General features: G+C 36.5%; 1 protein-coding gene across 2 annotated transcripts; it reads right to left on the reverse strand.

Annotated features, from left to right (window-relative positions):
• Window positions 1-966: 966 nt before the first annotated feature.
• On the reverse strand, window positions 967-23,324 carry LOC122084373 (DCN1-like protein 2). Of its 2 annotated transcripts, XM_042652573.1 has the most exons (11): window positions 23,110-23,321; window positions 22,463-22,524; window positions 19,542-19,678; window positions 10,590-10,648; window positions 10,359-10,382; window positions 5,667-5,749; window positions 5,389-5,453; window positions 5,014-5,063; window positions 3,544-3,645; window positions 3,103-3,162; window positions 967-1,520 (listed from the first exon to the last, which is right to left on the reverse strand). In XM_042652573.1, exons 1-11 carry the CDS (start codon window positions 23,110-23,112, stop codon window positions 1,410-1,412), a joined length of 756 nt encoding a protein of 251 aa, XP_042508507.1. In that variant the 5' UTR covers window positions 23,113-23,321; the 3' UTR covers window positions 967-1,409. The 2 variants fall into 2 exon arrangements, with proteins under 2 accessions (XP_042508507.1, XP_042508508.1); XM_042652574.1 differs by lacking the exon at window positions 3,103-3,162 and having other exon boundaries at window positions 23,110-23,324.
• Between the last annotated feature and the right edge of the window lie 596 nt (window positions 23,325-23,920).

A 23,920-nucleotide genomic window follows, 5' to 3' on the forward strand; every position in this document is an offset into this window, starting at 1 on the left:
AAATTGATCACTAGGATAAATCTCTATTTGACTCCGGACAAATGGTGGTATACCCTATCTTGTCATTGTCATTTTTCATGCCGTCGTTGGTACTGAATCTCTTGTTTTTGTAATCTTGCGAAGGACCTATTGAATCTCTTCTCTTCCTCCCAAGTGGAAGTGTCTTTAGAAACTCCACATCCATTCAAAGTTCAAGGTATTTTTCTGAAGTTTTACGTAATGGAATTCCGGTAAGAGATCTGATTGGTAAATAGATTAACATTAATATATCTTGTGTTTTATGTAACCAAAGTCCTGAAACTATTCATCATAGTTTTATATCTTGTGATTTCACTACCTGAATTTAGATGACAGACCCTCTTGTACTGCAACCACATCCATTCCAGGCTTATCCTTCATTGCAGTGGTGAACATCTCTTTTTTCATCAAATCTAAGGTTGAAATCAACTAGTGATTACATATAATCTCACCTATTTTTTGATCTTGTGATTTCACTACATATAATCTCATTTTATCGAAAAAAAAGAGAGTATAATCTCATACAATTGAACCATGATATGAGTGAATTACAACACCAAAACTATGGGCCCATTTGATAACGTTTTAAGAAACGCGTTTCTGCCGTTTCTGTTTCCAAAAACAACAGAAACAGAGCAAAAAACGTTTAATAAAACCGTTTCGTTTCACTTATTTTCAGAAATAGAAATAGAAATTTATACTTATTTATGGTTCAAGAAACGACCCAGGCGAAACAAGTTCAACTTGTTTCTCCGTTTCTGGAAACGACTTGTGGCCATTTTTTCACTGGTTATTATCGACTTCTAAAAACATGACTTATCAAACACCTTCAATTCCGTTTCTGTTTCTAGAAACGGAAATTCATGTTTCTGCCGTTTCTTGAAACAGAAACAGCAGAAACGTTATCAAACGGGCCCTAGGATATTCCAAGGTGGCTCTATCAACACATAATTAAAAGGTTCCACATCATGCCACATAGTCTAATACAAATGAAATTTTCCACTTGGCAAATCCAAGGCGGATGGACCCTACATATCAATATGATTGAAAAGGTACCAGATCATCCTCCAATAGACACGAATTGGGAGACATTGTGCAAACACCTTTCTGCACCCCAAATATTTAGGGACTATCTGAGCCTAATGACTCAGATTAACAGTTGTGGGTGAATCAATTGCTGAAAAGAGAATGAAGCCTAGGTGTTTTGGTATAAATTTTTTCCCCTTCCATTTTTTGCATAAACCAACATATAAGAAGCAGCGTACCCATTTCATGGGAGGTTCTGAGGGGTGAACTTGATGGATCAAATTCAATCACTGCAGATAGAATGCAGGCACAAGAAAAATTGTCAACACTATGAACTCTGAAACCCAGTCTTCAGGTCCGATGCATCACCCGTTTCTTTGGACTATGCTGTTCTCAATCAGATATTCAACGAACTCATCGATCAGGTAGGGCCAAGCACCTTCTGCATCATAGTTTGATAGGGCATGGTCCACCGTCTGCAGAAACCAAGACATGGCAAACATAATTACGCATTTTATTAAAAAACACAAACATTAATTACTCACTTAGCATAAGCATCCATCAGAAAGTTATTCTAGAGTTGTGAACATGCAATACACGATTATGAATCTTTTTTTCCGATGAAATACACGATTATGAATCTTTTTTTCCCATGAAATACACGATAGTAAATTTGTGATTATTCCACGCAAAAGCAGTGTGTGACACTTCCATGAGTCCCATGAACCCCCTCACTGTGCATATCTGATATCTAAGCTTGTAATTTGCCGATGGAATTTTTATTTATTTTTAATTACTATTTCAACTTTCCTTCCCCTATATCAAACTTCCCAAAGGGTCAGCTTTCCTTTTCTTATCCGCCCCCCTACTATCATTTCTTAAAAGGGAGATGGTTCTATGAGCAAGCGAGGTAGCCTACGCCCCTCACAGAAATTTTTCTATTTATTTTTCCTCTCAAAGAATTAATAAATTTATATATATATCTATATATATATATAAAAAAAAAATATATATATATATATATATATAAATAAAAAAAAATGTGAGTAGGCATAGGCTACACGGCTTGCCTAGAGAGACTTTACCCTTCTCAAAATAAGCAGTTCTTATAAAACCAAACCACAAAGTACACTGCCCCAGTCCAAACTTACAGCCTAGCACAAAGGGCTACATAGTTGCATCTCACTTTACACCCAAAATTGGTGCGCAGATAAGATCCGGCTTCTCTCCATAGAGCCGAGGGAATAGGGAGCCATCCCATGACTGGGAGGACCCGGGCATGCGTCCCTAGGTCAACCCAGCCGTGGGATGGCTCCCTGTTCCCTGGGCTCTATGGAGAGGAATCCTATCCGATAAGACCTTTTCAAAAAAAAAAAAAAAAAAAAATCGGTTTTTTCAAGATCATCTGAGGACATAATAAGCTTACAAATTTTATGATTGTACCTTTCCTTTTTTTCACCTGATGAGAATCCAAAAAATTCCATCAGTTTGCTCTCTCAGATCCTAATCTTGAAATAACTAAAAATCTCTCAAAATTGAACTTGATCAAGTTCTAAATTCACAGAGTTTGGCAACAGTAGTTCCCAAGTGATTAGCACCAAACCCCCCACCCCCCCAAAAAAAATCCAACCATCAATTTCCAAGCCAAAAAAGCTAGCAAAATACAAGGGTCCTATGCAAAGTTGGTCATATAGTTGAGTTGGATCACCACATTTGATGTAGTTGATCTATATGACACTTCATCTATCTGCTAGTTCAGGTTTGGCCAGGCCATCTCTCCACATGGCTTAAAACCATGCATCCATCGTGCTAAACTAGCAGAACTGCTGGGATTTTTTTTTTTTTTTGAACAAAGCACTACATCAATTAAAACTCGAGAAAGCAAGTAGAAAATCCAATTTTCAATTAGGTGCCTTCCAAATTAATATTCTTCACATATTTAATGCATGTACCTATGGTCAAGCGTGGGTTTTCTGAATCATATGATGCAGTGAAAGTGGTACCTTGTACAAAAAATGAGAAGACTCTGCATGAGTATACATGTTTATGCATACCTACCTTTACAAATTCCAATAGCTGAGACCACGTGTCACTTGGGATTGCTTTGTTGTGTCGAACCTATATTGCAGGCATTAAAAAAAAAAAAAAAAGCAATTATAGGTACTTATCTAACACATACACAGAATAATAAATGCTAAGATTTAAACGGAAATCAAAACCAGAAAGAATTGGATTATCAGTTGAACCAAAGCCCTCTCTCTCTCTCTGTCTCACGGAGTAAATTTTATTAGAGGGGAAGAAAATATCTCAACAATGTAGTCAAAATTATCAGTTTAGTGAGAAGTCATTTATGTACCCACTATTTAGATGGACCCTAGTATCTTCCCACCAAAATTCAAGAAACATCCAAAAACATTAATCAAAACAAATATCCATTAAGGAAACATTAAATTATCAAATGGACCAAGATTAGAGATGGAAGGTCTTTAGTCATGCTACCTGTAAGAAATGGCACCAGTGATCAACCAATGGCCACTGCTTTTCAGCAAATAGTAACTGCCACATCCCAATTGCTGTATCCAATGCAAGAGACTTCTGGCCCTGAATTTATCAACCAATATCAGAATCCAATTTAAGAATAAACTTGTAATTTATCAAAATTAAGACAGAAGAAAAGAAACTAATATTCTTCCTTAATTGGAAAAAATAGAAACAAGATATGTAAGTTTCTCATCTTACTAGGCCATCGACTAACTAAAACATTCATTCATGAAATGGAAAATATGACAAATTAAAATACATTAAAGAAAATGGACTAGCAAGATTTAAAAGAAAAAATTATCTCATGAAGAAGACAAGACGACCAACACCAACTAGTGGAGGCTTTTGCAACACTAGCTTTTGACAAGGTATCGATTAAAGATAATTCAACCATTACAGATCTTATATGGCCCTCGACAATCTACAGGCCTCTATATATGAAATTGCATGCCCACATTCTAACTTGCAAAAAGATATTCAATCTTCCTATCAGTAACACAGAAAAAATAGAAATTTTGTATTCAAAGTAAAAAATCCTGCCTGACACCAAATGTTAAATTAAAGTCTAATACTAACCCTCATAAAGAACTAAGACCAAGTATGTAAATTGTGAATTTTCACGCATCATAACCATATCATGTGAGTTTGATCCAAATTTAATGCCAAATACCATATATACAAATCTGCAACACAACAACCATGAGGAAGAAGCTTACTCAATGAATATTAAACAAGAAAAAAGTGCTAACTTGTTATTCTCCACAAAGCGGTGCCCCCTTCAGGAGGGAGTGGGGAATAGATGGATGATGACAAGAAAGAAGAGTAGAATGAAGTATTCTCAAATACAGGTAATATGGTGCAACAATCCAGAAAGTACCAAACTTTTCCCCATGTTTTGAAAACATTGACATCCCCACCAAGAAATAGGAAGAGTTAACCAGAAAGAAGCATCAAGGAATATCATAAGTCCTTGCATCCCGTACACATCAAACTTGAGATTGACAAATGGTTTAAAGAAACAAAAACAAAAGCATGGTGGAAAAGTGGAAAACCAGCTGAGTGCATTCATGATATTCAATATATAATCAGAGATGGTTCAGAAAAAATAAAATAAAATAAAAATCAACAGAAATAGCTGGCTGATGCCAATATGCCTTATTGCATCTGATAATATTTCTTGGCTTACCAGGAAATCTGGAATGCAAAATTCAACTCTCACTATTTCATTGATGTATCTGTACTAAAAGAATTTTTTGCCCAAAAAATTCAGAGACCAAATATCAAGAAGAAAAGAAGCTGAATTCAACAGACACTAAGTCTCCTGTATGGTACTAACTATGACAATTTAAGTCAAATAAAATGAGAGATATAGCAACATCTTACAGTTATCCAGGTATACAAAAAGAAGTTTCCAAATATTAATAATACCTTCTCTTTAGCCCAGCCAAAAGCAAAGTTGTATATCTCATGGAACTTTTCTGGAAAAGCAAAGGAAGCACAAGACATCAATCAGTTACTAAACAAACTTCCACCACTATGTCCTTTTTAGTAAATATATCACACCATTAAATTATCAAAAATAAATAAATAAAAAAAATCCACCAATTACCCCAGTATGTTGATCCAATATTTTTCTTCCCACCCACCTTGGGCACTTGCCAGTTTTTCATAAGGAATCGCAAGAATATAAGTTTTATTCTATCTAAAAATCACAACAGACTCCTTTACGATCTAAGAGACATTACATACAAAAAATTCTTTAAGATTGAAGAGTTTGTGCATCCTGGAATGATGTGAACATACGTTCATCTTTTAGTTCAGAATGCATATATTGTATCCTTTCACGAAGCTTCTCAAGTGAATCTACCCTGCCATCAGAATATTTGATCTTAGTGAGTTCAGCAGTTCAGCCAATACAGTGCCTTTAGTTCTTGTAAGAATCAACAATTACATATATATATATATATATATATTTAGAGAAACCCAGTGCACAAGGCTCCTGCTACTGCAGGGTCTAGGAGGGGCAAGTGTATATATATACATATAATAAAATAGAACAACATTAATTAACTAATACTCACCCCAGTGATTGCAATCCACCTATAAACTCCTGCTTGGAAAATTCACACATTGTTGCAGCCTTCATATGCCAGGACAAAACCAACTGCGGTGAAGGCAAAATTCCAAATGTTATCAAAAACCTTCAGCCCAGAGACAAGTCATCATCATTTTCTTTTTTCTTTATTTTTTTTAAATAAATACAGAATTTACCAGAAAGCAAGAAATATAAGAAAACTATCATGCACATGCCAACAATGCTTGAATTTCCAGTAATTTAATACACCCCTTCTAACTAATAAAGAAACAGTTACTGCTAGCGATTGTTGAACTCTGAATACTGGCAATACATTAGTCAATGTAATGTAGTCCATAATTTCATATCATTCTAAACAATAAAAAATGAAGTCAATTTGCATAAGCCTAACAAAACACACTGACTTGTTTTCCCTTACTAGTTTCTACGATGAGGGAGCATCACGAGGCACGAAAATGTTTCTCATCAAGCCCATTCATGTGTTGTCTTGCATCGATAATTTTCTGATTGACTTGAATCACATTATGGATCATTTCCGGTTGCTTTTCTTTGGAGCTATTTTTTAGAAGATCGAAACCTCTTCATTTTTTTTTTCCTTTTTGTTGTTTTTATGGATGACCATTTTTTTTAAATAATAAATTTTCTTTCAATATAGATAATATGCTGCAGACATAGAGATGGAGAGCAGAATGGTAAGGCACTAATGCACTTGAGAAAGGTTAAGGCAGTAAGCCGCTTTATGTTGGGTATGAAAGCCGACCGCCTTATGGGATTTTAAAAAAAAGATTTGTTTTCACAGCTGATTTATGAATATTCCAAAATAGACTTCATGATTGGCTGGTGCATAAATTTTGATGCACATGAGATACACTGGATTAAAAGCTAATGACTTAAAACTCTACCAAAAAAACACGATATTCTTTCAAAACCCAAATCGCTCCACAGCCAACGGTGAAGCACTCCAGCGGTCCCTCCTCCTTCGAATCTTCTTTAGCGGCCTCCGGCGAAGGTTCCTTCCCCTCTCTCCAAGTATGTTGTCTATTTTTTTTTTATTTTTTTTTTCTCATCTTCTTTGTGAGATTTTTTCTCTCTTCTTCCCTATTTCTTCTTCTTTCGTCTTCATCTGTTCATTAGTCTTACGACTCTCAAGTCTTAATTTTTTTTTACCTACGGTGTGACCGTGAGAGTCGTAAGACTCTTACTAATGCAGTACAATCATTCCACACCCTTACCTTTATTCCCCTACTTTCTTCTTGCCCCATAATTCTTTTCTGGTTATTCGATTTCTCCTTCCTATACTTCCTCAGTTGTTTGGGATTTTTTGTATTTACTAGTTATACTTTGTCTTGAGTGGTAGGCTGGACAGAGGGAGAGGAGTTTAATCTCCCTCATTCCTGAACCTTTGGTCCTAAAAGTGAATGGAGTGTTCAAACAAAGGGGCAATTCTGGTAGTATAGTTTGGGGCCAAAACGCAGTTACTGTGAAAGAACCAGTTTCTTCAAACACAGCTGCTTCCTGTTCTTCCACCAGATCTGCCTTCCAGAAATTTATTCTGCAGATAGTGTCTTCTCTTTTGACTTATCGTGATAGTAACGCTATGTGTTTCTCTTTCCTCTTGCGTCAGTTGTGTATTTCTCATACCTAGCAGTTGAACATTATTGGGATTGATCAAAGTAGGGCCCTTACATATTAGTAATGAATACTTGTATATTTAAAGTCTTCTTTTCTTTATATTAATAATTTTATTTCATAATTATGTATTTATATTATATGTTAATATGTTATGATCATCATGATGATGATTGATGAATGGTGATTGATGATTGATGAAGATGAATATCTTGCATTGGTATGAAATATGAACCTTTAATATTTATTTAGCATATGAGTAGTAGGATTCAACTAGGATTTGAGTCAAATAGAATGGTTTTATAAAACAATTACACAGGAACGCTTTAGTCAATAAAGCGATGCCTTATACCTGTCTTATCGCTAAGATGCTCTAAAAGACCCTCAAATGCCTCGGTCGCCTCACTGCCTTAATAACTATGAACTTCACAAAGATACAAAATTTCACACCCACACCTATCCAGCAATCAAAAGTCCTACAAAGTGAGAGATTTCAGAAACTCCAATTATAGCCAAAAAATCCGTTCTTGAATTGCCCAATCTTGCTCTCCATTGGAAAGAGATAAATAAAGATCCTACCTAATCAAATGGAAGTACCTCCAGGGACCTGGATATTCTGAAAAGAAATCCAGCCAGACCTATCACACCCCCCAGCCCCCACCCCCCCCCCCCCAAAAAAAAAAAAAAAAAGTTTGCGGATCATAGACCGGATTGGTCTCCAGACTTTCCATTGATCCCAAATACTGGTCGATCTGTCCAGCCTGGGTTACAACTTGCAAATAATACAAGATTATCCTCTTCCATGACCTGGATTCTTAAGAAACATCCAATCAAGATTTAAAGATCACCCTCCAGGGAGCAGAAGCATGGCTGTGAGTTAGCAGTTATGAGGAATTTCAAAAGGTTTTTATATATGTAATACACCCATCAATTAAGGCTGTTTTGAGTAAAGAAATATGAGTTTTTCTCACAAGTCTTGGTGCTGTTGAGTGATGCATACGGGATTAATATCCCAGACCTTACTATTTCTTCCTTCTCCTGATCTGCTTTTAATAAGTGTGAATTTTCTCTTCTCTTGTGTTCTTATTCTAATTTTTTTCTTTTCTTCTCGGAATCTATCCATTGATTCTGCACCTTCTTTTTAGCTTTCCTATCTCCAGTAGGTTTGCTTTATAACTTTAAATCAGCACGTCAGATATAGATCATCTTTTGAAATGTTGCGTGAAAGGTAAGGTGTGTAATTACTGATACTGAATGGAATAAAATATGCAGAATTACTTCAATCAGCTAGAGGGATATAGGCAGCTATATGATGCAGCTCATAGATGAAGGAAATGGTCTGGTTCATCATCCAGCCAAATTTTGACCAAACCAGGCCACGAGATTGGGTTATTTTTACTTGTTTTATATGAGAGTTTTAGATAGAGAAGATATGTAGGAAGATAGCTCCAAAGGAGTTGTTAGTTTCCTAATTTTTTGGTTTCCTAGATTTAGTTTCCAAATAGAATATATTTCTTTTTTGAGTAGGAATATTTTCTTATTTCTACAAGGTAACCTACTACAATGAAAACAGAGAAAATGACATTGATATGATTTTTGTGAGTTGCTTGTGTGGTCTGTAGATCGATGGAGATTGGAGTGTTCCTGATCCCTCTCTTTTCTTCGTTTTCTTGATTATTTAAACTTTTCTTAGGTACGACCACATTCCCCTTTCTTTGTTCTTATTCGTTAAATGCCATTAAATCTTCTTCTCGCTTCTGTATTCTTTCCCTTTGAATTTAACCTGCCTACACTTACCCTGTCTCAGCAGTACTGTGAGACCTCCACAAGTTGGTTCGATTCCTGTTCATCCCTCCTCTGCTGCCCCTCGGCCTCGAGGGTATGTTTTCTACCAAAGAAGATTTCATTCCTAGGATGTTATGTCATAAAACTCTCATTATTGAGAGAACCCAGTATGGCATCACTTTACCACCAGTCATGACTCATGACTTCAAAGTTCACCACTAGATTGCTAGTTGATGATTAGAATTAAATCTTGCTGGACTCAACAGGTCTGGGTGATGTAATTTAGTGCTTGAAGTATTAAATTGATTGGATCTCAGAAGAAGAGATCTCTGCCCTTACCATGAGGTTGAAGACAACCTCATCGAGATAAAGTAAGTCTTCAGTCTTCCCCCTTTTATTTCTCTTCCTTTTTTTCCCTCCCCTTCTATCTTTATTCACTTTTGTCCTTATTTTATTATCCCATCCAAGTTTGTCCCCTTACCTTTGATATTCTGGTTATTACAGTTCTGCCACTCCACTTTGTAAGCTTGCACTAAATTATGGAATTGCCACCGAAGATTTGATTTGAGTTATTTATTATTCTTGTGGGCCCATAGCGATCCCAAATGGGATATTCAAACCAGGGATTGCATCAATATGTAGAACTAGAATTGAAGTAAATGAAGAAACATGCTTGAATGATTAAAACCCTAGTGGTAATAGAAATAATCTTTGATCAAATAAATTAATTTGTAATCCAGTAACAGAAGCTCAATCCTGAGTGCTGTTACTGAAATCCCAAGTAACAGTGGATCTCCATTTAGCTATGGCTAAGTTTTCAACGAGATAGAGCCAAACAAACCATAGACAATGAAGATTCTTCACCCCATAGCATGCCAATTTGCATAAGCATAATAGTATTAACTCATTTTTTATCAACTTATGTTGTTTTACTTTTTCTTTGTGCAGTAACTCCACATTTAGTACATGAACTATATAGTTGTATGTTCTACCATTATTTTTCAGAGACTTAGCTAAGTGGGAAAACAGTTGGGAAAAGGCTTAGTCAAGTCGAGTTGAGCAACCTAAGTGGGTCAAATATTCCAGTTTAGATTTTCTATCGAATATTTTATAATTTCTCTTCAATTTGTTTCAACAAAAATATATTTTAGTGATACTATAGATCAGAAGAAGAGCCGACCCCACTTGGGATAAGCCTTTGTTGTTGTTGTATACATCAGAAGAAACTAAGAAAGTACTGATGCAATTAGAAATAAGCACATACCATGACAATATCTTGAGGATCCACCTGCCAAAACAAGGTAAACGAATTGGTCACTAACTTGTGAAAAGAAAAACACAATGTTAGACTGACCACATAAAACCATTCAAGAAAACAAATACAAAGAAGAATTTCTGCATAGAATAAGATCCAGCTGGAATACACAAACTATTTTAAAGTTTTAGCATTCAAAGAATCAAGGATACAATTCTATCCAAAAATTAAGAATGTTACCTGCAGGTCATTGCAAAGAAGAGTGATGCCATCAACCAAAATCATGTCAGTGTATGGATCTGCACAAACTGATAGGATCAGGACGCAATCATGCAAGGTAACAAAAGCATTTTTGCAGCATAAAAATTCATGCAGTAATTGGAAAAACTCTACAAACAAGCTCTCAGAGCAAGCAAAAAGAAACAGAATAAAGCCCCAAAATTAGATCATGTCGAAATTCCACATTTTAAAGGTAACTAAGTCATCAGAACTTCAAAACTGAATCAGCAGGGATGAGGGACCACAATCTTTTCATTAATAAAAACAAAGAGTACGAAAGACTGACACAACAAAGTGCAACAAGAGAAGAGCCAGTGCCAATTGCAAACACATTAAACCCTATGCCCAGTCCATGCAGGAATGAACATGAACACAAACTCAAGTCCTTCAATATGTAAAATGGATGCAGGTCTCTAAGACTAATACAAGCAGCCAAAGACAAGCTTGAGTGGTATCAAATAGCCAAGGAATTATTGTAGGAGTTAATTTGGCCAGATTAGCTCCGTCCTCTACATTGATCCAGGAGGGTTGGCAACTTATGATTAGAAGTTTAGAAAGTTAGAACCTTTGTTGTAGAAATCATGCAGTTAACATATCACTTATATCTTTTGGCTGATACATTTCTGTCTACAGACTAATGGGAATGATGTTGATGCAAGATAGGATAAGTTGGACAACCTACATAACAAGAAGGCAATCAACAATTCATCCAAAAAAAGAGAAGCTAATCAACCCAGTTTTATTTATTTATTTATTTAATAATTTTATTAAAATGGGGAAGAGAAAAAAACACGTTTGGTAGTCATCCGAAAAAACATTTCTGCCGTTTTCCCATTCTACGAGAACCAAAAAAAATGGAATAAACCGTTTGGTGTCCACTTTCTGTTTTTCCTTTTTTTTTCTTTTGAAAAAAAAAAAACACTAGAAACGAGAAATGACGGATTCCAACATCTCAGTTACGTTTCAAATGGACCAAATTGGAGGATTTAATACAATCATTCCCAATAATTTCCCCCCAAAAACCCGATGCCTTTCATCTTCTCTACTCTCTGTCATCCCAACCTGATGAAAACACAAGAGCCCTAATTACCTTCGCACTACTTTGAACCCATTTCGAAACCTGCAAGTTGTCGATCGGCCCTCGCAGCCTGCTGGTCAATGCCTGCTGTCCATTTCAGGAGAAACGACCCTCTGCGCTCATCCAGGTATATCCTCTTTTGATTCAAGCTTTTCAACTTTTTTTGGCCCTTTTGTGAATGGAATATCGAGTTGTTAACATGTAAATCTGAATACCAGTTTCATAAATGGTGATAAGATGGGACTGAAATGGGGTATGCTTGTGAGGAGTTGGGTTGCATTTGTTGGATTTTAAAGAGGGCTTATCACCCCATTACACCAATACACCCAGCTAGATTTTCCATCTATTTGGTTGATAAAGTATTGAAACCAGATTCAATTATCAGTCATTTTTATCCTTCCATTTTTGAGTTTTTGAATCTCATTTCTGTTTTCAAGTTCAAACCTGAGTTTTTGAATCAAATTTAAGCTAGGGATTTTTGGAGTAAGGGATGGTGGTTCTTGCATGTTTTCTTCTTTCTACCTTATTTTAGTGAATTAAAAAAGTATCATAGATGCATCCCAACAGTGCTGTGGTTTTCTTTGCAGAGTCTAGAAAGGTACTCTGCTGTGTACCCTCTGAAAAAAAAAAATTGGAATAAAGGGGGGAAAGAGGATGGTGATTCACTATTTGTTATTTTTTACTTTTATTTTTTTGGTGAACAGAGTTGGGGAAAATTCTCACTTTGTTAACAACTATAGATATTTAAATGTATGTTTTATAGTAAAAATACTGCTGTTCTAATTTCACAGCTGTGGATATTGAGTACTACTTGCTTGTTATTCTTCTTTTATCAACAGATGTTGGAAGCATCGGTGCTATACTGCTATATATATATATATATATATTCCTTTGAAGGCTTTCATTTTCTTTGGTTGGAGTGTATAGTGGAATAGGAGCTCCATCTTCTCTGCAACTCCTTAACAAAAAACTTGTTTCAGAATAAGTTTTACCAAACGCTACAGCTGTTGTTTTCCTGTTTTGAAACCATTTCGAAACAGGTTCACCGAACACCATTTTTTTATTTTAAAACGGAATTGCCACAGAAACTGAAAATTCTGTTTTTGACATGAAACGTCATTTCTAGAATAGAATGACTATGATACATCAAAACTAGGGGGAGGGGAGCAATCAACCCAGGTTATTACCCTATAAGGTTTAAGGGTTGATAAACAAGCAAATACTACTTCCTATCAAAATTCAACCATACCATGCCACCCCTCTGGCCTCTAGCTTTAAGACCTATCTGAAAACCTAAAATAAGCCAACAGAAAAAGAGGGGGGTTGGGGGGAAGATTCTTTATAAAAGTATCCTAGATGTGGACGAATTGAAGAAAAATTAAATAACTGTTCTAAAAACTTAAAAATTTTATGGCAGATTTCTGCAAACCCGACTAGACAAACTATGCAGTATTAATCAACGTGTAAACAAGACATACACTGATGTAACCCTGATACAGAGTTCCAGCATGAAAAGAATATAGGATAGTTGTTTTGAATTTAGTTTAATTTTTATCGGACCCGACTGAACCTACGGTTCAAATTTGGTTTAAGTTACGCTTAGTTCGAATACCCAATGGGTTAATGGGCCATTTGCTTAGTACTTTTAGTTTTTTATTGTAATGGAAAATTCCATAAGCCTAAATATCAGAGATTTAGGTCCTATACGGGATTAAGTAAGTTTCTAATTTGGTAATAGATTAGTTACTTAGTCATTAGAAGTTTAGTAGTTTCTATTTAGGTTTTGCCTCTTTCAATTTTGTATTATAGCAACTACATCTTCTAGGGAATTGCTAGCTTATTAAGTTGTAAGCAACTTGGTAGCTAACCCTTACTATTTTTGTGCTACATACTTTCAATTTTATAAATAAAAGAGAACGGAGACCCTCCCAATGATTTTGGCCAATGGAATAATTTATACACTATGGAGACTACATGCTATTGCGGGGAAACAACAATAACCTCATATGGTGAATTAGAGTGACCGAAGTTAAAGATGCCCTGAGAAAGATGAAAATATGTAAGACTTCAGGCCGTATGGTGCCAATAGAAGTATGGAAGGATTTGGGAGGGTGTGGGCCTGTGGGGCTACCTGGTTAACCAATTTGTTTAACACTATTTTGAACACTAGAGAAAGATGCTTGAGCAATTGAGAAGTATTGTAGTCCTGGTCTCCAAAATAAAGGTGATATAAAAAGCTGCAATAACTACAAAGGCATAAAGCTTATAAGTAATACTATGAAATCATGGGAGAAGATCATCTAAGTCCACATTAGAAGTGAAACTAATGTCTCGAGGAACCAATTTGGTTTTATGCCTGGGAGATCCATGACGGAGGCTATCTACTTTTTACGGAAGCTCATGGAAAAATCTAGATCTTGCAAGAAGTATCTTCATATGGTGTTCATCGACCTAGAAAAGGCCTATGACATAGTCTCTAGAGAGCTAATATGGCATGCTTTGGAAAAGAAAGGGGTGGCTAGTATGTACGTAGACATAATTAAGGACATGTACGAGAGCGTGGTGCCTAGTGTGAGATGGCGGGAGATCAGGGTAGTGAGTTCCTAGTTACCATTGGGTTACATCAAGAATCTGCTTTAAGCCCCTATTTGTTTACACTCATCATGGATGACTTAACCAAGAACATTCAAGGGGAGGTCTCATGGTGTATTTTTTTGTCGATGATATCATTTTGGTGGATGAGACAATGGCAGGGAGTAATGATAAGTTGGAGTAATGGAGATCTACCTTGGAATCAAGAGGTCTTAAGATTAGCAGAATGAAGACGGAGTATATGGGTTGTAACTTTAGTAGCTCAAGGACGAATAGTGATGTGGTGAAGCTTGAAGAGTAAGAGATCCCACAAAGCAACTGTTTTAGATATTTGGGATCTACTATTTGCAAGAATGCTGAGATAGATGATGATGTTTCCCACAGAATTAAAGTAGTATGGTTGAAATGGAGAGATGCATCTAGAGTGTTGTGTAATCGACGCATTCCCCTCAAGCTTAAAGGAAAGTTTTACAGGATAGTCGTTAGACTGGCTATGTTGTATGGGGGAAATGTTAGGCAATCAAGAAGCATAACATAGATAAGTTGAGTGTACCAAAGATGCGGATGTTGAGATGGATGTGTGAAAAAACTAGGAGAGATAGAGTGAAGAATGACAGGGTAGAGCTGAGTTGAGAGTGGCCCCAATCCAGAAGAAGCTCCGAGAATGCGCTTAAGGTGGTATGGCCTTGTTCAAAGGAGGCCTGAGGATGCTCCAGTAAGGAGGAGTGATCAAATCCAGTTGAAAGGAGCTAGAAGAGCTAGGGGCAGGCCTAAAATGACCATTGATGAGTTGGTAGGGACAAACTTGCAAAAGCTAGGTTTTGCACTTTAGTGTGACACCAAACAGAGCTGTTAGGAGGGCAAAGATCCATGTAACAGACTGCATTTAAGTGGGATGACCCGGAGGTGTTGCATTGCCTTATCTCTTTTCTTGATCACCCCCTCCCTTTCTCTCTTCTAATCCTTTTATTTTTCTTTGACAGATCCATGTAGCCGACCCCATTTAGTTGGGAAAAGGCTGAGTTGTTGTTTGGTGAATTATAAGTTCGGTGGTGGTGATTCCTAGTCACATCCCCACTTTTCCCCCTCTTTTCTCTCCATCTTTTTCTCAGTTTCAGCAAGCTACAAGGTGAGTGTGTGGGTGCTGATCAAGGTAAAATCTGAAACCCTCTTCTATTGAGTTCAATTCCTACATGTTTGCTTCCAATCTCTTTTGTTTTGGTTTATATTCCCTCCTTGTTCGACTATGTCTCATTTTACTTTTTCTGTTTATTTATGTCAGTTTCTGTCCACTTGTGTTCTTCGTCGTCTCTTAAAGATTCCATCCTTTCCTAGTGCTGGATCAAACCATGCTTTGTAAGTTTGTATATCATGTTCTTCCCTATAAGGACTAGTTGAACATCTGTCCAAAGTTGTAGCACCGTCAGATCTGGAGTTTGGGAGTTTTTCATGTTTTAATAACTTTCTATTTTCTGTTTTCACTAAGTTTTTAATTTCTGTCCACCTCTATTATTTCTCATTTTACAATTAGATCTCTATAACATTGATAAAAGACCACCAAGTTAGGACCAGCTTTCGGCCATAATTTAAGCCCTATCAGCTGGCTGGTTTGGAGATATTGAAGCTTCTATTCTGGACTTTTGTTTCCTAAACTTGGATTACTGTGATTCTACCCTATGATTTTTTAGTTCATTATATCTTAATATTATTTATTAAAACTCATCCATGGGCAACAGAATTATGGCTAGCAGTGAATTAAGTCCCTCTGAGATGGCCTACATCCAAAATTTTCTTAATAAAGTTCTTAGGGAGTTGAAGCAGCTAGTCAAACGATCAGCTATAATTTCACAGAAGAGGCATACTAGAATCACCCTCTACTTTACATATTGATCTCAACTTTGCACCTCCACATGAAAAGAAGAGACCACCAACCAAAGAGCAAGAATTTGAGATTAAAATTGAAGAGAATCTAGTAACTGTTGATGACAAAGAAGAGATGATGCTTGAAGATTCTACTGTAGAGGCCCACATTGAAGAGGATGAAGCTGACAAAGCTTGGAAAAGGAGGCCAAGAGCAAGGACATGGTCAAGGAGATTCTGCAGGAAACCATCAACATTCATGATGCAGTTCTTGAAGAAATGCAGTTCGTCCTACTACCAAACTACTACTCAACGAAAATCCCCAAGGTTGAGGACTTTATTCCTACTATCTGTATACAGCCAGAATTCGATTTAGGGATGGTCAAAGCTACTACTCACATGTTTCCCCCTCGTTACGGAAAAACTCGAGGTCGAGTTTTTTTTATTTTTTATCTTTTTAAGTCGAGGAGAGTTGATGCAGAATTCCAGCAAAAAGAGAAGAATCTCTTGTTTGGATTTGGATTAATTTATTCGGCCCAACTGAACCTATGATTCAAGTTTGGTTTAAGCTTAGTTTAGTGCCCAACGAGTGATATCAGTCATGAGCTTAGTATTATTGAGTTTTCTTTTGTAATGGAACAATTCTATAAGCCCACATATTTCATCTCCAGGGAATGTCTATGCACAACTTACCCGCAATGAAGAAAATGTATGGTATTATCCAGTGTCAGCATATTATAAGACCTAACTATATATTGGGCTCAGATGGAAGTCCAAGGTTATCTGTCTTTTAAGAATATCCTGATAGATTTGAAGGAGAATACCTCAACAGCTACATACATGCTTTTGGAAGCAAGGAAGACAAAAGATCCTGCCCCTCAGCATTTACACCCAATGCAATGATAAGGTTGCTTGATGCAGATAACGGGGTTCGAAAACCTGGCCCGAATCGCTTATGGGCCCACCCAATCAACAGAACTCCAAGTTTTAAAATCCAATGGCATATCGGTAAATAACCAGAAAGTTCAAGGGAGTGTTAGGTAGACTAAGTGCATCAAAGACATAAAAGGAACTAGTATTTATTGTCCAAGAACAAACTTGGAATGGCATCTAAACTATGGACATAAGGGAATAAGAGTAGTGAGGGGCAATAAAGGAAATTAAGAAACAAAATAAAGGTAAGAGGAAAAAAAAGGGGGAAAGGGGGATCGTCTCCTTCCTCGCGATATCAACAACCAGTGGAGAACCCAAACTGGTTTCAGCTGAGTTATCTTTATCAACAGCCATCCATACCACACGAAATTTCAGGCAGGGATTCTTAACCTACTAATCTCTGAATACTAACCAATCATAACCCAGATCAACAACCAGAAACAAATAAAAAAAACCACCGAAATCAGCACTGGTGGAAATTGCAGAACCAGGGTAGAGCTCAGGTCAATATCTTGTAATAGGAAGGTTTGATGGTCATTTAACTCCAGGTGTTGGGTTGCTTTGAGGAGAGAAGTGATCCCCCAAAGTTTCAGGTTGATACAAAAGTTGACCAAGGAACTATCTAAACCTGTTCTTCAACCCACAACAGTGCAAACAACAAGTAGAAAGAACAGAAATAGCGGAATACGATGACAGAGAATAGGAGAGGAGGAAAATGGATCAGAGAGAAGAAACTGAGAAGGAAGAGGAAGAGATCAAACCAGATATGAGATGAGGAGTTCAGAGGAGAGAGAGAGCGAGAAGAGGTCACACAACCTGGTTCGTACCATCCTGGTAACATAGCCCATTCAAAATATTTTCATTCCAAATCTGTATCTTACATTGGTAACAAGCTACTCTTTAAAGAGGAAAATAAAAGACTCTTAATTGTAATCTAAAACTGGAAAAATTAAACTTAAATCTAACTTGGACTCATAAACTGAAATAAAATCCTAAATCAACTCTACCACCAATTAGGCTATTAAAACTAAAACAGAAAATTACAAAATAAATCCAACTAATAAACCCAAAAAATAAATGAATTAAAATATCTTACTGGACCCAACAACCAATTGGACCCGTTCATCCTGGTTTAGATTGCCACAAGGGTCAAGCCGGTTCAGCTACGAATCTGCATCATTGCTCTATTGTAACTCAGTGGTCGCTGGTTCGAACAAGGAAATAGCCACTCCACAAAAAGTGGGGGTAAGGCTGCATCATGGTTCAAGATCTCGGTGAGATCTCAGCAAGACCTCGTTCTTTTAGATTAGCGAGACGAGATCACAAGCAAGGTGTAAAAACGACAAGATCTCGCCAAATCTCGCTAAATCTCGCCAAATTTCTCCAGATCTTGCCAAGATCTCGCCTCTCTCTCTACTTTTTTGAAGAAAAAACACTAAGGGGCAAGAATTTTGGTGCTTTTGCTTGAAGATCTCCATTCATATCTTATGTCATTTCAAATTTTCAAATGTATGTTAATGTGACTCATCAGTCATCAATATTACTTGTTAATCAATTAAGTAATTATCTATGATGTTTTTTAAATTCTTAAGATTATGGTGTGTCATGTGTTAGTTGTGCAATGTGGATTGTGGAATAGAGCATGGTCCGAAGAGCCGGAGACTACTTACATAGGGTACGAAGTCAAAGTACCATTTTAAGTTTGATTTTTAAAAATTGATGTTTCCATTGTGTTTAGAAGCCCTAAAATAGGGTAAATACCTAGTTTCAAGGACTACAAAGACCATATGACCACCAAGACCAACCACCAAGTTGACCGTGAAAAAATTCATGATCTCGGCGAGATCTGGCGAGATCTCTCTTTTTTGGATTAGTGAGATGGGGGCGAGAGCGAGATTTTAAACCATGGGCTGCATACTCCCCAAACCATGCAGTAGCGGAAGCCTATTGCACTTGGTACGCCGTTTTTATCCCACCAACTTCTATGAGATATAGAATAAAAAAGACCCTAAATTTCTAATGCTTCTGACATTGTGACTGAACAAAGGAAAATCAGGGATAACTTAAGCTTCATCTCCATATCTGCAAAGGCTAGTTTGTTCTTGAGTTGTATTTTAATCTCATCCTCAATTTTTAACTGTATTCTTATCTTAGTTTTAATTGTCTTCTAATCAGTTCCTCTTATGTAAGGGTACAAATTGCAAACATCTAGCAGACTATATCACAAGGAAAATATGTAGTACAACTCAACATTTACAAAGCATCTAAAGGAAACCTAATCACGATGAAAAAACATAAAGAATGATAGTCTTCTTTTCTTTTCCTTTTTTTTTCTTTTTTTCTTTTTTTCTTTTTTTATTTTTTTTTTCTCCCCTTCACAAAGGTCAAGTAATTTAAAATGAAAGGACAAATAATTTTGCAAGTGTAACTTATGAAAAGAAAAGGCTTGCCTTTGTATCTATTGTAAAGCTCCTCAAGGTGTCTAGAATCAGTAACTGTTTTAACCTGTGGCTGAGTGTAGAAAATATCAAAAGCCCCTTCAAGATGCCAATCACTGGCCTTCAAAGCCTGAAGTGCAACTTTTTCACTGCACAAGAGGAAAGTTAATAACATATATAAATCTAGAAAGAAAAAAAAAATGCCATGATAATTAGACCATGTTGGCCAGGTTTAAGCATGGCCAGTCAAAATATCTAAGAGTTAATTAAGAGTAAAGAGTTTGCACCCCAACTCGCACACTGAACTAGTGGAGAGGTTCTTGAAGGTCATGAATCTCACATAAGATATGGCAGCATAAGTGGTGACCAATATGGTTCCATGCACAAAACACATCAGTGCCTTTTCATTTGGTAAGTTTCAGCCTTTCATACCACTAGCCAACACGTGGCCAGCCAAAAGAAAAAATCTATGATATTTTAATTAAAAAACAAATTTCTGACATAATGCAAGGAGTCCACCATAGAGTCTGCTATGGCCAGATGTGGGCAGTTGGCACAAGCCAACACTGTCCTTCATGCAATAGGGTCTCTATGCAAAATGTTGGATCATTTGGATGGAAAAGCAAAAAGAGGATTGCCCATGTTATAATAAATTTCTTTGGATCCTTATTTTTCTGGATTGGACCCAGTTTCAGAGAAGTCTCTGAGCTGCTCCAATCTTTGTTAAGGGGCGATAATTTCACCCTTTTTTTTTCCCTTTTAGTATGACAATTTTTTCCCACTTAGAGTAATAGTACCATTTCACATGCATACTCAAAAAATGTGCATGACAATGACACCTTTTGATGATGACCTAATGATGTCACTTTCAAATTATTTTTGGGAATAAGACAAGGGGCGATTAAAAGATGGTGTCAAGTTCCAAATACACCTATAGAGGTGTCATTCACACTCTCTATATATAATATACTATAATATCATATATAATATATATATATATATATATGTACACACACATACATACATACATATAAGCATTGGGACATAATTAAAAATGATGCCATCTTAAGATGATTCCTATCAACAGTCTCTCTAGCTAGTTCATTTGCTAGCTTTTCTTTCTCTGAATGTTGGAAAAAAATAAAATTGGAACCATTGTCATAAGATATGCTTGGCACAAATTCTCAAGGGCTGCAAGAGATTTTGCTCATTAAGGCAAGAGAAAGTTTGCAACGCATTAATAACTAGGATACAAATCCACACCCAATCCACCCACACACATGATTTTATCTGTTTCCAATATAAGTTAGGAAGTTATGGTTGGATATGCAAGGGGGGTGTCTTGTGATGTGTGAGTGTGACACATGTGATTAGATTTGGACTTTCAAAAGGCGTGAGTTGCATGAGCAACGAACCCTAGCTTTGTCTAATGATGGCAGCATTGGCTTGAAGAGCCTGCATTTAGGGGAGGAGTCGTGGGATCAAACCTTGTTATATTTGGGAGAATGGCAAAAAAAAAATAAATAAATAAATTGAGCCGCGTGACCATATATATAACAATGTGTCCCTGTCCATGTACAAAGATTGACTCAATATTTCAAAAAAAATTCTTTTTGGGGTAAAAAAGACTATTTAATTGGCTTTCTAGTTTTAGAGTTTTGTTGCTTTCTCCTCCATTTATAGATGTATCCAGCTAAGAGATCCATAAACTGAATACAAGATTCAATTTCTAAATTTAAATAAAATTTAGCACACAATGATCTTATGTGTATTTATAAAATTTGCCTTTCCCACCAGCAAAGGCAAGAAGGAGCATGCTAATCGCACATCCAAATCTGCTTGTAGTTTGAAAGCCTTCACGGCCCAATTGCCCCTCTTCATTCATCCAATAACATTAGCTGAACCTCACCCCTTGTATTAACAAAATCCCAACGATAGCATAAAGAATAAGACCATTGCTCCTGCAGAGTCTCCTTTTCCAATGGGCATTGAATGCTCATACCATTCCATGTTGAAGTCTGATAGACCAGCATGCGACAAAAGGACCTCCCTTAATGAGAATGCATCAAAGGATAGGTCTAAAAAGCCATCATGCACCCCCGGGTGGGTCCATGTGCACATCCTCCAGTCCAGCCCAATGAATAAATATCTGGCGACACTTCTCCCTGCTTAATAGCCTCTAAATACTGTGGCATTAAGCTGCACCCAATAGACCATGCCATGACCGTAAAAAGTACATCCCCATAGGAACTTGCAAGCCATATCGCATTAGAGAAGCAATTTCCAAAAGGAGACACATGATTCTCACAACATAAGAATAAGTGGTCAATAGATTCTACATCTACCAGACACATGAAAAAGCAGCAGCCTTTTCTGATACAAGTCACAAGTGGAAATCCTTTTATGAGCAACTTCCCAGTAAATAGGCTTAAATTTCAGTGGGGCAAAAGCTTCCCAGAAGCACTTTCAGTGAACAGGATTCTAACAGGTCCACAATATTAATTACAATAAAAACCAATATCAAATTGGTTTACACAGAACAATTATGCTCTCACTTGAAACAAGGAGAGAATATGGGGTAGATACAAAAGATAAAGAAATAAGGTAAACCGGTTAATCCAAGTCTATGTCACCGACAGTTATGGTTTAAAGTTATCTCCTCTACGATACGATACCCTCCGATACGTATCTTAAATTTAGCCGATCAATACTAATATTTTAATCCTTGATCTTTAGCATATCTTACCGTATCTCCGATACGATAAGCTACCATCTGGTACATATCTTAAATTTAGCCAATACCGATACATTAATCCTTGCCAACAATATCAATATAAATGAAGTATCCACTAAAAGAAAAGACACAACTTACAATTGAAAAAAAATAATAATAAAGGGGAGGGGAGGGTGGGGAACTTAAATGGAAAACCAACCTTGTCCCAGTGATTGCTATGAACTGCTGAACTTTGTCACGGTGACCTCTACTCAACTTATGCTGTCAACCAAGTAGCCACTCATCAATCAAACAGCAGCAACAACAATTCAGAAAGATAAGAAAATTTGTCTACCAAAAAAACATAACTCCATAAACTCCTCCAACCAAAAAATCGCAAAAACTCCGAGAACAAAAGTGGTATTATTTGACTAAAAAGTAAGGACTTTCTGTAGCAAGCCCCCGGGCGCTCAGGAAGAGAAGTTGTCAGGCAAACGCTCAAACACACATGCATCAAGAGATGGGTAACTGCTTAACTCTTTTTCTCTTCCTTTTGCAGTTTAACAATCTAAATAAATTTAACCTAATGAGGAAAGAGGGGGAGGGGGAAAAACAATACCACAATTTCAAAATCTTGCAGACAAACATCATGAAACAGTCCGATTCGAACTTCCATATCCGAACTCCAGTACAAAACAGCCATATCTCAAATTCATGACGGAAGAGGATAAATAAAAACAAAGAACGACTCAATTTTCGCTAGAACTCTAATCCAGAAACTTCTATATCATGCACAGAATCCGAAAAATACAAACTGTGTTCTAGAATTGATAGTTTGTAAGCTCCAAATTCTGGGAGATAACTGACCATTTTTCAGCTCGTACTCGAAGCAGATAAACCTTGATTAGCAGATCCCCAAAAAAATTTGTTTTCAAGGGAGGGTATTCAAGCGAGCGAGAGAGAATGGGTTTTCGATATTAACTGATCAGTCTTCTCCACTCTCTCTCTCTCTCTCTCTCACTCGTTGTTCTGATATTTTTTGCTTCTTTGCTTCACTGCCTCAGTTTTGACACCAGTAGAATTTGCGATTGGCCGCAGGCAGCGATCATACTTTAATAATTCTTTATTATTTTACCTTACTACCCTCAAAATTTTCCAGTATCTGGAGTCTATTGGCAGTTCCATGGATTTTCGCTTTTGTTTTTTTAGGGTTAAATATATGTCTATCTATTCATGTGAAATCCAAGGAGTGGAAGAGGGTGAATCCATCCTGCATGCTAAGGATCATAGTTTATTAAATTCGGATGAAGAATTATTCTGATTAATTTGTTTTATTAATTAAATGATTCGATCAAAATATCGGTAAAAAAAACAGAGATAATAAAATTTGAGTTTGGATTTGGATTCAGGAATTATTCATTTACAAAAATAAAAAGCGGACAAAAAATTCGGATATTGTTTTTAATATTTGTAATACTTGTTTCATATTATCTATCAATTATCAAATGTACATAACATACAAATGATATAAAAAAATAAAATTTTAAATTTTAAAGATAAAATTATTATTTTTAGTTTTTAGTTTTTTTTTCTAAACTCATTTCCTATTACTCAAATAATTGAATCAAAGAAATAGATACTGAGATGGGGGATTGAGCACAAATTCAGCTAGACCCAC

Source organism: Macadamia integrifolia, chromosome 7, assembly GCF_013358625.1.
Source record: "Macadamia integrifolia cultivar HAES 741 chromosome 7, SCU_Mint_v3, whole genome shotgun sequence".
Taxonomy (NCBI): domain Eukaryota; kingdom Viridiplantae; phylum Streptophyta; class Magnoliopsida; order Proteales; family Proteaceae; genus Macadamia; species Macadamia integrifolia.